We start from the raw sequence: 12,836 nt of genomic DNA, 5'->3' as shown, positions 1-12,836 counted from the left end.
AAATTATATACATTATTTCAAGGAGTGAACTTCCCCATTCTGGGGATTTTTTGTCTTTCTGGAAGATAACTTTGTAAGAATTAGTAAGTATTTACCTCTAATAAGCAGATTATCTGAAATACAGAGAACCAAATAGCGTTAGTAAGTGGAGGATTCAGCGGTTTGTATTTCTATGCTCTTTCATGCCCTTTAAATTTCTACTGGATTTTAATGTTTCTGTTTTATGTCATGACATAGGATGTGTGATGTCTGAAAAATTCAACAACAGATCTGCACAGCCCAGTCATTCTCTGAACGCCCACTTTATTTTTCCGACTATGTGTTTTCCTCCTCCATCCTCAGCCCAGCCATACTTCATTGTGAGCCTGCCCTTTGTCAGATGCATGCAGAGACCTGATGCTTTAGTTATGGCAGTTCCGTGCTGTTGTAATTAATCAATCAATCAATCAATAGTTCAACCTTGAAGTGGGTTCCAAAACTGTAAGTTTTGGCCCGTCTTTGTACTGCTAAAGCTCAGCAGTACTGAAACAGTAGCTCTTGATACACACAGCGTAGAGCACACAAAGAGTTGCTGCAGAGCAGGGAGAAAACACTCTAAGTTACACTGCCTTTTCCAAAGATTATTTGTAGGAAGTATGAGATCATTGTCCAGGTGTGAAGATCTTGAAAGGTATTTAGCACAATGCCAATTAAGTCAGAACTGTGTGATCTGTTTTCTGAAAGACTATGAACTGAAATAATTCTAGTTCCCTCTAGGAATGAAATAACCAGCATAGGTAGAAAAACTTCACTTTATTCATGGTGTGTGAATTTTTGTATTTGGTAGTTGCTTCAGCTGGGATCTCACTGTCTGTTTTCCTATCTTTGTTAGTATTACAGCTGTGTATTTTCACATGGATGAGGCATTCTTAAATAATTTATCTGGCTGTACTGGGGAAAAACAAGCTTTTGTCGTGGTTCCGCTCAAGTGGGCAGCCGAGCTCCACCACAGCCGCTCTCTCACTCCCCCTCCTCAAAGAGGAATGGGGAGAAAATATGTGAAAAGGGCTCAAGGATTGAGATAAGGACGAGAAAATCACGCAATAATTATTGTAACGGGCAAAACAGACTCGGCATAAGGAGATAGTAAGATTTATTGCCTATTACTAACAAGTGAGAGAAGTGAGAAAACAAAGAAAAAAAAAGCAAACCAAAAGCACCTTCCCTCCCCCCGTCCACCCTCTTCCACCTCCTCCCCCTGAGCGGCGCAGGGGAATGGGGAATGGGGGTTATGGTCAGTCTACAGCGCTTCTTCTCTGCCGCTCCTTCTCGGTCACTCTCGTCCCCTGTGCTGTGGGGTCCCACCCACGGGATGCAGTCCTTGATGAACTGATCCGGCGTGGGCTTCCCACAGGCAGCAGCTCTTCCAGAACTGCTCCAGATATGGGTCCGTACCACGGGGTCCATCCCTCAGGAGAAAACTGCTCCAACCTGGCTCCCCTACGGGCAGCAGCTCCTGCCAGGTCACCTGCTCCTGCGTGGTCTCCTCTCCACGGGCTACAGGTCCGGCCCGGAATCTGCTCCGGCAGGGGTCTTCCACAGGCGGCAGCCTCCGTCGGTGCAGGGCCACCTGCTCCACCGTGGTCTCCTCCACGGGCTGCAGCGTGGAACCCTGCTCCACCGTGGTACTCCATGGGCTGCAGGGGGACATCCTGCTTCACCATGGTCCTCACCACAGGCCGCAGGGGACTTCTGCTCCGGCGCCTGGAGCACCTCTCCCCCTCCTTCTACACTGACCTTGGCACCTGCAGGCTGTTTCTCACTCCTGGCTGCTGTGTGGCGCAGCATTTTTTTTCCCTGTCTTAAATATGCTCTCACAGAGGCGCAAACAACATTGCTTATTGGCTCAGATCTGGAAAACAATGGGGCCCTTCCCAAACATGGGGCAGCTTCTAGATCTTTCTCACAGAAACCACCCCTATGGCTCCCTGCTACCAAAACCTTGCCACATAAACCCACTACACTTCCATATCTGGCATGAGTGTTTTCTTCAGCCAGCATCTTACTGAAAGAAAGTTTCCGTGCTGCATTTGTGTTTAGCTTTTGCTGAGTATGTGTGATCGTATTTTAGGAAGTGATTTGGAATAGTAGAAGATACTGTATTGATAATCTTGTGTGTGTGTGGAGGACAGTGATTTAGATAGAGTTTTACCCAGGGATCAGTATAATAAAGAGTCTTCCTCCTCCTACAGAAGTTGTATTAATAGATGTTCTTGATGTCTGTGTTTGTGTACTGATAGAGTTATAAACACGGATCAGTTAATGACATAAAATTTATAAATACAGATAGATAAGCTAGATAAACTACAGAAAGTTTTAATAGTTATCAGGACTGAGTTGACTTTAAGTAGAAGTTTCATGTTTACCATGGTGGCAGTCCCTATCCAAGTAAAGAAATTATTGATTGAGATACATTTTTTGCTTGAAGGCTAAAAAGAACAATGTAGCTAACTGAAATAGGAAAATACTGGTATGTGACCTTACATAACATGTTTCTAAGGAAGCCTTTATTCTCAGAGAATCCAGCCATCTATGTTTCTGTGTTGTCCCTTCATTTATTGTTTTTGTTTTTAATCTCAAGTGCAATTTTTATTCTGCATCACTGAAGGGGAGGTAAATACTCTTTTGAAGTCTGTTATGAAAAGGCTTTCTAGTGGTGTTATGGGTACTTTTCAGATTATTGGAAAATTAAATTCAGTGAACAAAGGGCTGTGGATTTTTTTTAATCAATTTTTAGTTACATACAAGATGCAGTTTGTACTGATTAAGGGCAAATGAGATTTGTTTTCTTCCGATGTGGCTGAGAAATTAAATTGAGGACTAGCTTTACTGATGTAGCTTAAAACAGATGTAGAATCTGGGAGGATGAGCTCATTCCAAAGACGTATTGAATAATATTTGACTATTAAATATGTCTCATGTTTATTCAAATCATTTTAAATATGAAATTGCTTACCTCGACATCATTCTCAGAAATTATGCTGACAGCAGCTACCATTGTGAAAAACTTCCAAAATGGTTTTACTTGTTATCTACAACTATTCAGAATCCAGTCCTGCAAACCATCACTCTCATTGCTTATCTTTTTTGTGGAATTTGGGCTATCCCCAGGGAAAGAGGATGATACAGATTAGTATTTAATTTTGAAACTCTTCATGGAAGACAGCTTGTAATTTCACAACACTTCACAGCATATGTGTCAACTCTTCACTATAAATTTCATAGTAGGGATGCTTGTGCCATAGCAGTGACATCTCTAGGGCAGAGGCAAGTTGAACTGCAATGATTTTATTCTTTGTAACATTGCTAGTGTCCTAAGTACATTATTGAGATATTAGTGACCAAACTATTTGAGACAGTTCTTGAAAAGCATTGCTCCTAGCTAGATCCTTACTTCGTCTGAAGAATGGAAGAAGGAAGTTGAACGCTATTCTGTGAGGTGTACATTTGTAATGGCAGGCAGATGGTAACAGATTTTTCTTTTAATAGATTCTGGAAAACATCAACAACGCTGATGAATGGCTTGATTATTGCTTTCAGCTCCAGATGACTTTCCCTGGTGTTTATAAGGGTATGTATACTTACGTTGTGAAAGTGTTAATGAAATCTAGGGTGATTTTAAAACATTTTCTTGTAGCTTTTTGAGCTGTTTTTGTGTACGTGTGTGCTTTTTTTTTTTTTTTTTTTTTTGCTTATTAAGTTTTATTTTAACTTCACCACCACACTTTGAGTGTCTGACCGTCTGACCCAGGTGATCTCTAACTTACTTATTTATTCTTGCTCTAATGTTGCTCTACAACCATGACAAGGTGCAATGTCAAAAACTTCTGTGCTCTTTGGGGGAGATACAGTGTCAGTACAGCCAAAGACCTGGAGTCTCTGACATGTGCCTCTGAAAATGTAGCTCACATGCCTCTTAGTTTTGTCCATCATTGTACCTTTCAAGCTCATCCCATACAATCTGCTGGGGAGTCTTCCTGTGCAGCTGAACACTGGTGTGGAGAAAAAGACGTTCATGTTGAATCAGTCATGTGCCAGACACGGGCCTGAGGGAATGTTGTCCTTTTCTGCCTGGAAAATCGTTCCCAAAGGGATCCTTCTGAGTACTGGTTTTGCACAGCAGATATGTAAGGTGCTTGCATAGCAGCTCAGCAGAGAAGAAATTTTGCCTCTCTTATGTATGTGATTTTTGAGGAGAGTCATGAAAAAATGTTGTCTCTGAAAATCAGAATTTTAAAGATCTGGCTCAAAATGAGAATTTCAAAGACAGTATGAATGTAATCAACATATTGATTTTATCAAAACTGTACAGTGACCAAACTGTGGGAAACAGAAGGAAAAAGTACATTTGCATTGGGAGAGGATTGCATTATTGACATAACTTAGAAAAAAATGTAGAAAGTAAAATTCCACTGAGTTCCAGTAAATGTTGCATCTGGTCAGTCCACCAAACCCTATCCTTTTTCATCACAGAATGTCTAGGAGCTCCTCTTTTTGGTTGCCAACTTCTGGCATCTAATAAATAGACATCACTCTTCTCTAAAGAATTTACCAGTCAAGCAATTTAGAAACTAAGACAATTTAATGGAAAGTTGACTTAAACTACACCTGCTGCAGTTCAGAAGTGAAGTCAACAACTCACAGAAAAGAGTTGGTGAAAAACGATAGCTTGTCCTATTACTTGTAATGTTACTGTCAGTCCCTGTGTTAGTTAGTATTTATTTAATAATCTAAAAGATAACATTGCCATGACAGTAATTGAATTCACTGATGGAGCTAAATGAATAGGTGTTGCATGTACCATGAAAGACCTAGTGCAGTGTCTACCAGTCAGTGGCAGAGGATCGTGCTGGTGGCAGTAGCCATGGCAGCAATAAAAGCAGTCCCAGCCCTGCCAATGAGAGGCAGCTGGTGAATGGGTTGATGTGAGCATATCTAATGCTTGAGCTGTTGTTCCTGGCATCTGATAACCCCTTGATGTGGGAAGCCACAGTTGCTTTGTCTCTGGGTCAGATCATAGGCGGGGCTGGGAGAGGTCAGGTGAGAGTAGAGTGCACACACCTGGATGGCAAGGTACATTGGGATGTTTGCTTCTGAGGAAGTGCAGGTTTATTTAAAGGAGGGCTACAGAGTAGCTGACAGTTGTACGGTAGTTGCACAGCAAAAATATTTACCCTTTTGGTAAAGAGAGGATGAAACTGGTAGGTGTGGCTCCTGCTGAATGTGGTAGTGGCCTGCTCACAGCTGGGATGTCATTTTTCTGCCGATGGCATTACTTAACTGACGAAGTCTTGGACCCACTGGCTTGCAGCTGAGAAGTTTTAGAGAAGTGCATAAAAGTGGCAGAACAAGAATTAATCAGGAACAAATAAGGCAAGGAATATATGTGATATGCTTAAAAGAATATTGCTTATTCAAAGAGAAAGATGTAAAATAGTGTAAAACAAAATGACTGAATTAACAATTAGTTCAATAATTGAAATGAAGAGTAAATTTTAGTTGCAGTAGGGCGAATAGGCTATGCCAGTGAAGTTTCAGCTCCCCCTATAAAGAGGGAAAGAGGTGATCCTAACTAAAATACTTACCTTCTACAACTCTGGATGTTGTTTTGAGCAAGTGACCAGAAAAAAACGGAAGGTTAAGTTAACATGAGAAGAAAAGAATCCTCATGGACTGTCAGTAATTTGGTGACTTGCCATCCTCTAAAAAGTTTGATATTAGTAAGAAGTTGACAACAGATTGCATGATCTTTTCTGAATGCTTTCTTAAGCAAGTATTTTATTTATAACTTAAGCTTGTGTTATTAGATGTCGTCTGTTACTGAAAATGGAGATGTTACTGCTGGAAAGCCAAATGAAGAGAAAACATACAAAAAGGTAAGTAAGATTTATAACCTTTTCATTACGTGCTTTTCCTTTCATATTGAGAACTTAAGCCTACTGTGAGTGAACTATGCTTCAGAACTAAATACAAGAACAAACAAAGCATGTTCCGTGGATTATTTGAAAGTATTTTACTCCTTTTGTGAAACTGTAAAACATTTCTACCTACTGAGCTGACTGTTTGAAAGCTAGTTCAATAAGGTTTTAAAATACATACTCTTGCTAGATTGGTGGAAATTCTTTGCTCTTAGCAACAGAGATAACTCTGGGCACATGGACAGTTGTCAGAAATGTAGTACGGTGAGTTGGCTAATGCTTTGAACATCTATGCCATATGTCTGAACTGTATACTTGCCTTATCACCTCCAAGTGCTTTTCCAAAGAGTGCTCTTTTTGTTTGACTTCTTTCTTAAAAAAGAGATGTTAAGAGATGTTATAATTAATGTAGTATTATGCATCAACAGTAGGAGTATTTAGATGTTGTAATGGTGAGTGGTATTGGTTTTGGTTTTGATTTTCTCTCACTGGTTCTCTGAGAGCAACATTATTTATGTCCACCTAGAAATGTTGGTAAATAAAGATATATGTACATATGTACGTGTACATATTTACATAAGCCAATTGTTAGCTGCTGGATTTGATCATTTTCCTGACAGATTATCTTGAAGTGGTGATTTTTTTTCTTATAATGTAGCACTGAGATCTACATGCTTGTAGAGTATATACCATAGGGTAGGGTGTATTTTTTTTGTTGTTGTTGTTTTTTTCCTTCTGAATGTTGTCTACAGTACTGCTGGTAAAATTAAGGAGAATATTAAGCTATATTTCTTTTCCCAGTCCTTTTGTTGTCAGCTGCATTTTAAGTATCTATCTGGCCTTAACATTCTGGTAATTTTCTCAGAAATGAAAGAAAATAATGTTTGAGAAAATGCTTTTTTTTTTTTTTTCTCTTTAGATACAGGTTTTGTTTGGTCCCTCTGCTTATAACTGTAAAATATCGCAGTCTAAATTGCTCTTGACATTTTGGTACTGGGAAGAAAAAGAAGCTCTTCTTGAGCCCAAGGTGGACACTTACACAGTTTTATAATGCTAGACTAGACAATACAAAACCTGGTAATCCCAGCAAGGGAGAATTGCCATTTCTCCTAGTCATCCTACATGCCCTACTTTTTTCCCATTCAATTCTAAATTCAAAATACTCCAGAGTAAGCCTTATAAAGATTTCATGACATGGCAACAATTCTTTGTTTTTACTAGAAATGCATCTCTGACAAAACAATACCAGGAGATCACAGTCTGTCATCTCCAAATTCTGTCCTTTCCCCTGAACTCCTGTATTTGCCTCTTATGGCAGTTTAATTCCTCTAGTGATATCCACACATCCCGTTGTTCTCTGCTCAACATCCTGTTTTGTGGATACCCTGTGGTTCAGTGTTATCACCAAATGTTGTGATTATGCTTTTGCTTTTCGTGCCAATGTTAATAAAAAACAAAGTGTGACCCAATAATTAATGCACAAAGAGCTGCATGGTAGCGTGTCTTTGCATTATGCTTTTGCTTTGATAGTATATCTTTCCTCATAAGCCAAATTCTTTACAAACATTGCACTTTTCTCTTAATTCTCACCTTCTTCAGATATCCTATGTTGCATACTTTTTACAGAAGTCCAGATAAATCAACTGCATTTGTCTAGAAGGTTATTTGTGAGATGAGGCTGGCAGGACGTGCAGTTGACAGAGGCATTTTGTGCCACTTTTTTGGCTGGAAAATTCTTGCCATTCTGACCTGTGACTTCCTGTGCCACTTCCTCCAGAAATCTGGGCTGGGGATGAGATTGTTTCCTCAGCTGATGCTTTTTCAGCTACTTGGGCAGTTCCTCTTTCTGTCTACCACTGCACTTGACAGCAGTGGGAATGCTTAGGCAAGATACTCCTGTAGTTCTGAGGTCAGACCATGCTTGTTAACACATTCTCAGAGGCCTCCCTTCCATACTTTTTTTAAAACATATTAAAGCTGAAGAAGCATATGCTCTTCATCTTAAAATGGGCAAAATACAGTTTTTGGCTTGAATTGTGACAGTTTGGGCTTTAGATCTGCCCTGCTTTGACCTCTAATGTCAAGAGGTAGCTGTGTATCTCCTGTTAAGATGGGATTGAGTAAGCTTATAAAGGGCTGTGTCATGTTAGACCTGGATGTATGTCTTTGACCTTGACTATTTGTACCACTGAAGTGTTCCACTAAAGACAGTGCAGTAATTGGTCTGGTAGCCAAAGAAGTCATATCATTAGATGCAAGTATAGGGGGTTCACAGACCAATAGAATAACTGGAGGCAGAATAGATAACTAGCAGGTAGTTCAGAAACACTGACATAAGAAAAGTGTTGTAATGCCAAGATTTCAATCTTGAAGGGATTGAAGGGATTTCTAGTGTTAATACTAGGAGATAACCATCCTGAAATGTGCTGACAATTTCAGTCTCAACACTACCCCAGGTAAAAGGTTGTGCTTCCAAAGCAGAGAGCATAATGAAGGAAGAGTCAATATCGTTCTCCCACATCACCTGATGTGGGCTGCACTGCTTAGGGTCATAGAATCATTAAGGTTGGAAAAGACCTCCAAGATCATCTGATCCAACTGTCCCCCTACCACCAGTATAACCCACTAAACCATGTCCCTAAGCACCACGTCCAACCTTTCTTTGAACACCTTCGGGGATGGTGACTCCACCACCTGCCTGGGCAACCTGTTGCAATGCCTGACTGCTCTTTCTGAGAAGAAATGTCTCCTCATTTCCAACTTGAACCTCCCCTGGTGCAACTTGATGCCATTCCCTCCAGTCCAATCATTAGTTACCTATGAGACAATGCCAGCCCCCAGCTCCCCACACCTTTCTTTCAGGTAGCTGTAGAAATCAATAAGGTCTCCCCGGAGCCCTCTCTTCTCCAAACCAAGCAACCCAAGCTCCCTCAGCCACTCCTCACAGGACTTGTGTCCAGCTTTGTAGCCCTTCTCTAGACACACTCCAGGGACTCGGTGTTTGTCTTGTAATGTGGGACCCAAAACTGAACAGTCCCCAAAGTGCAGCCTTACCAGAGCACAGTACAGGGGAACGATCACCTCCCTGGTCTTGCTGGCTACACTATTCCTGATACCAGCCAGGATGCTGTTGGCCTTCCTGGCTACATGGTTCCACGTGAGAACTCAGCAGCAACTCTTTCATGAACTGTGTGGTTTGGTCTTAACTTTAAAGTCTTCCTTGAACTCTTCATTTTCTCACAGAGCAAAATGTCCCAGTGTGCTTCATCAGCCTCTCTGTCCCAGCAATTGTAAAGGAGCTTGCTTCTCTGTGGCAAAAACAAACAAACATGATATTCAACTATATGTTGGAATGGCTGTAATGCTGTAGGGATAAGGTGGGATGTACTTATCTGTAGGGATAAGTAATGTGCTGATACTGCCTTACTGAAAGATTATGTTTTCCTTGCTTGTTGGCCGGGGAGAGGCGACATTTCTTAATATCATCTAAAAACCAAACTGACTTTGCTTTAAACCATTTTACATTTTGTTTAATTATATATTGATTGATTATATCTTGTGTCTGTTTTTCATAATAGCATGCAAGGATTATGTCTGTGCAACTTTCATCATATATATATAAATGCATAATATGTATATATTTATACATAAGTGCATACAAATGGAAAACATAATGCATGGAAAATGTCTGATGTAAAATTCAATGACCCATAAGAGAAAATTAAATAAATGTCATAGCTTTAGAGGTATTTTCCATTTGCCAGATCCAATGAGAAATAAACCTAACTAATCAATACATATTAAACAGTGTTTTCATTGCTTGGTTTGAAAACGTAGATATTCCTTACAATCGTAAGTAAAACATGAAGGAAAATTAGAGAAAATAATTGCAAATAGTTGACTTTTGGTTTGACCTGTTTTATGTAAGTTTTGAATATCATTATTTTATCTTGGAGATAAAGGTAGCTTGCTTCTAATGTAAATTGCACTGCTTTCCTTAGTGCAATACAGTCACTCTCATTGCCGCTGAGATGAATGATGGTTTACTAAAACACATTTCCATCAGAGAACAAATTATTTCTAATCACTGTTTGAAGAAAAACAACTTTCTGCTGGGGCATGTAGAAAACCTTCACTACCTTTTCCTTGTGGATTATCTAACCTTCTGAAGTCTCTGGAGGTGATGTAGATATTGCCTTAAGCAGCAACTGGACTGACTGAAGTGTGAGTGGGCTATACAGCTGCAGTTGTATCTAGTAATGTGGGACTCAACTGCTGCAGCAGCTCTAGGATGAGTTGAACCTAAAGACTAATCTGCTTTGTTTTCTGTTGTTTCATCTCCTTTCTGTAACTCTGCCTTTTGCATCCTGTTCACACAGTCAGGCTGCGCACTGCTGTGGGTTATCTTCTCATCTAGTGTTTAGAGGACTGGTTAACAGTGATAAATTAGTTTGTAGTTCTTTAAGAAGCATCTGAATCGTTCACTGGGTGAAAATGGGAACACTTCAAAAAGTGATAATCCTTTCTATGTGTATATACATCAGTATACTTTGGTGCACTGTAACTCTTTATGGTATTGTTTGGCCTCAGTAGAGTTCACAAAAGGATTACTAGCCTGTTCATCCTAGGGGAAGAAGGTGGTGTGCTTTAACCCTGGTAGGGAGCCACTCACTCATTCCCCTGCAGCTGAATGGGGGAGAGAATCACAAAGGTAAAACTGAGAAAACTCATGGGTTGAGCTAAAGGCAATTTACTATATTAAGCAAAAGCTGCACATGTAAGCAAAACCAAACCAGGAATGTATTTGCCACTTCCCACCAGCAGGCAGATGATCAGCCACTTCCAGGAAAGCAGGGCTCAGCACATGTGACAAGTTCCTGGGAAGACAAATGCCATCACTCCAAACATCCCCTCCCACCCACTTATTCTCTACCACCAGCTTTGAGCATGAGTGTGGGACTTCCCTTTGACTAGCCTGGGCCAGCTGTCCTGGTTTTGTTCCCTTCTGGGTGTGCCCCCAGCCTCCTCGCTGGCAGGGCGGCTCTGTGTGAGCACTGCTCTGCAGCAACTAAAACCAGCATGTGTGTTACCAGCATTATTCTCATCCTAAACCCAAAACACAGCATCGTATCTGCTACTAGGAGGAAAATTAACTCTCTCCCAGCCAAAACCAGTGCTGAAGGAATCTTGTTAATAACAAAAATGTTTGTTTCTGTAGCGTCTTTGTTGTGTAGTGCCAGTATGTTCCAAATGTGTCTTCAACCTATGTAGATTAGTTTATAAGAGCTATTACAAACATTGGTAATTATACTTATTTAAGTTTGGCTCAGTCAGGTAAAAGAATCTTTCTCTGGCAGATTGTCGCTGACTCTATCTAGGGTAAAGCTTTCTGTAAGGATAAGTAGCCTGTAGACCTGTCAGTTGTATTTCTGGTATGTCAGATTCTTCAAGTATTTCCTTTTTGATTTTGTTTAGCTCAGCTAAAATAGAGGTAGGTAACGTCCTTATCTGAATTCATTAAGATGTTTTTCTTCAGTTTCCTATAACACTAATGTTTTGGCCCACATCCCTGGTAGAAGAAAATGTGCCTTGCCAGCTGCATGAATGCAAACACTTCTGAGCTCAAAAGTCTTAGTTTACTAAAACATTAGGGCCTTGCACAAGCATTGATTAAAACATCCTAACTGTACAGATTCTGAAATCCATAACTAGATGAAGACAATGGGACAGTTTGTTTTGAATAATTCTTACTCATTTAGGTGATATTTTAAATATATTTTTTCTGCCACCTCAGTCTGACATAGAAGCTTTTCTACCTTTTAATTGTCTAATATTTAGTAAAGGTCCTTGAAAGATAACACAACTTCATGTTTTTTTTTTTCCTTTTGAAAACCACAACCTTGAGTTGAGAAGATACTCTCTTGAGTATCTTCTGTTTAAAATGGTGTTATTCAAAATGCATCTGTAGGTCAGTTCAACTGTAGACACTTTCTACAAGCGTATCTCTGGGGCTTCTCCTGGGTTTTCTCTCCATCCATAAATTTCATGAAGTTTACATTGTGAATACCATAAAAACATTTCAATCAGTCTAATCAAAGAATGCATTTAAAAGAAGAGAAGCTTCACAGTTGTGTGTTCAATGCAGCTTTTAAGGTACAGGATTGAAATAATTTAGAGATCAAAGAAATCTCAAAGTATGCAAACTCTGAAGGTACTTTGGGTATGGTGGAGAGGGTTGGTTGGTTGGTTTCACTGGATCTTGTTGTTTTTTGTTTTGAAAGAAAATGAGAAATCATTGAGAAGCTGAGATTATTTGCGTCATTTGATGCCTGAGGATCTTAAGCAAAGTAGCAAGTAGACCTGGCAGCAAAATGGAGTCACCAGACTGTAGCTTCTTGTGGATATCAGTCACAATTTTGTTACTGAAATCTCAAGTATGCAACAGTGACTTTTTTTATTTTCCTCCTGATATTTTGCAGACTCAGTTGTGAGAATCTGCTGACATGCAATGCAGCTTTTGCATTTCAAAGTCTTCAATCACATGGTTGTTCCTTCATCTGCTTTCTGACAAATAAGATTTCAGTAGTATTTTGAAACTTAATATGCTGGTAGCAAGAATGAGGTGCAGACAGGTCTGTCAGGGCATGTTAAGTGTGTGTAAGAAAATCACACCAGAATACATAGTGCTCTTTTTGCGGAAACCTGCTACTGGTTTACCAAAATCTGTTTGTAATCTGAATGCCGCCGCACATGCATATATGCGTGGCATGACTTTGTTTTCTGTTGTTAAATATTTTACAGTTCTACTTTCTAGTGTATTACAGCAAGCATCTTACATAACCTGTTCAAAACTGCATATCATGTGTGAGTCACTTTGCC

At 39.9% G+C, this 12,836-nt stretch overlaps 1 protein-coding gene across 8 annotated transcripts in view; it reads left to right on the top strand.

Annotated features, from left to right (window-relative positions):
* PIP5K1B (phosphatidylinositol-4-phosphate 5-kinase type 1 beta) overlaps positions 1-12,836 on the top strand; it is a 109,611-nt gene that overhangs the window by 32,041 nt on the left and 64,734 nt on the right. For all 8 annotated transcript variants that reach the window (XM_082783067.1, XM_082783070.1, XM_082783068.1 and 5 more), the window contains 2 exons: positions 3,529-3,610; positions 5,847-5,915. In XM_082783067.1, the coding sequence (XP_082639193.1) occupies positions 5,847-5,915 (69 nt within the window). In that variant the 5' untranslated portion in view covers positions 3,529-3,610. The remainder of the gene's footprint in view (positions 1-3,528; positions 3,611-5,846; positions 5,916-12,836) is intronic.

The sequence above is a fragment of the Aythya marila genome (assembly GCF_965140915.1).
Source record: "Aythya marila genome assembly, chromosome: Z".
NCBI lineage: Eukaryota > Metazoa > Chordata > Aves > Anseriformes > Anatidae > Aythya > Aythya marila.
The sequence above is the reverse complement of the archived record's forward strand: the minus strand, read 5'-3'. Positions and strand labels throughout refer to the sequence as shown.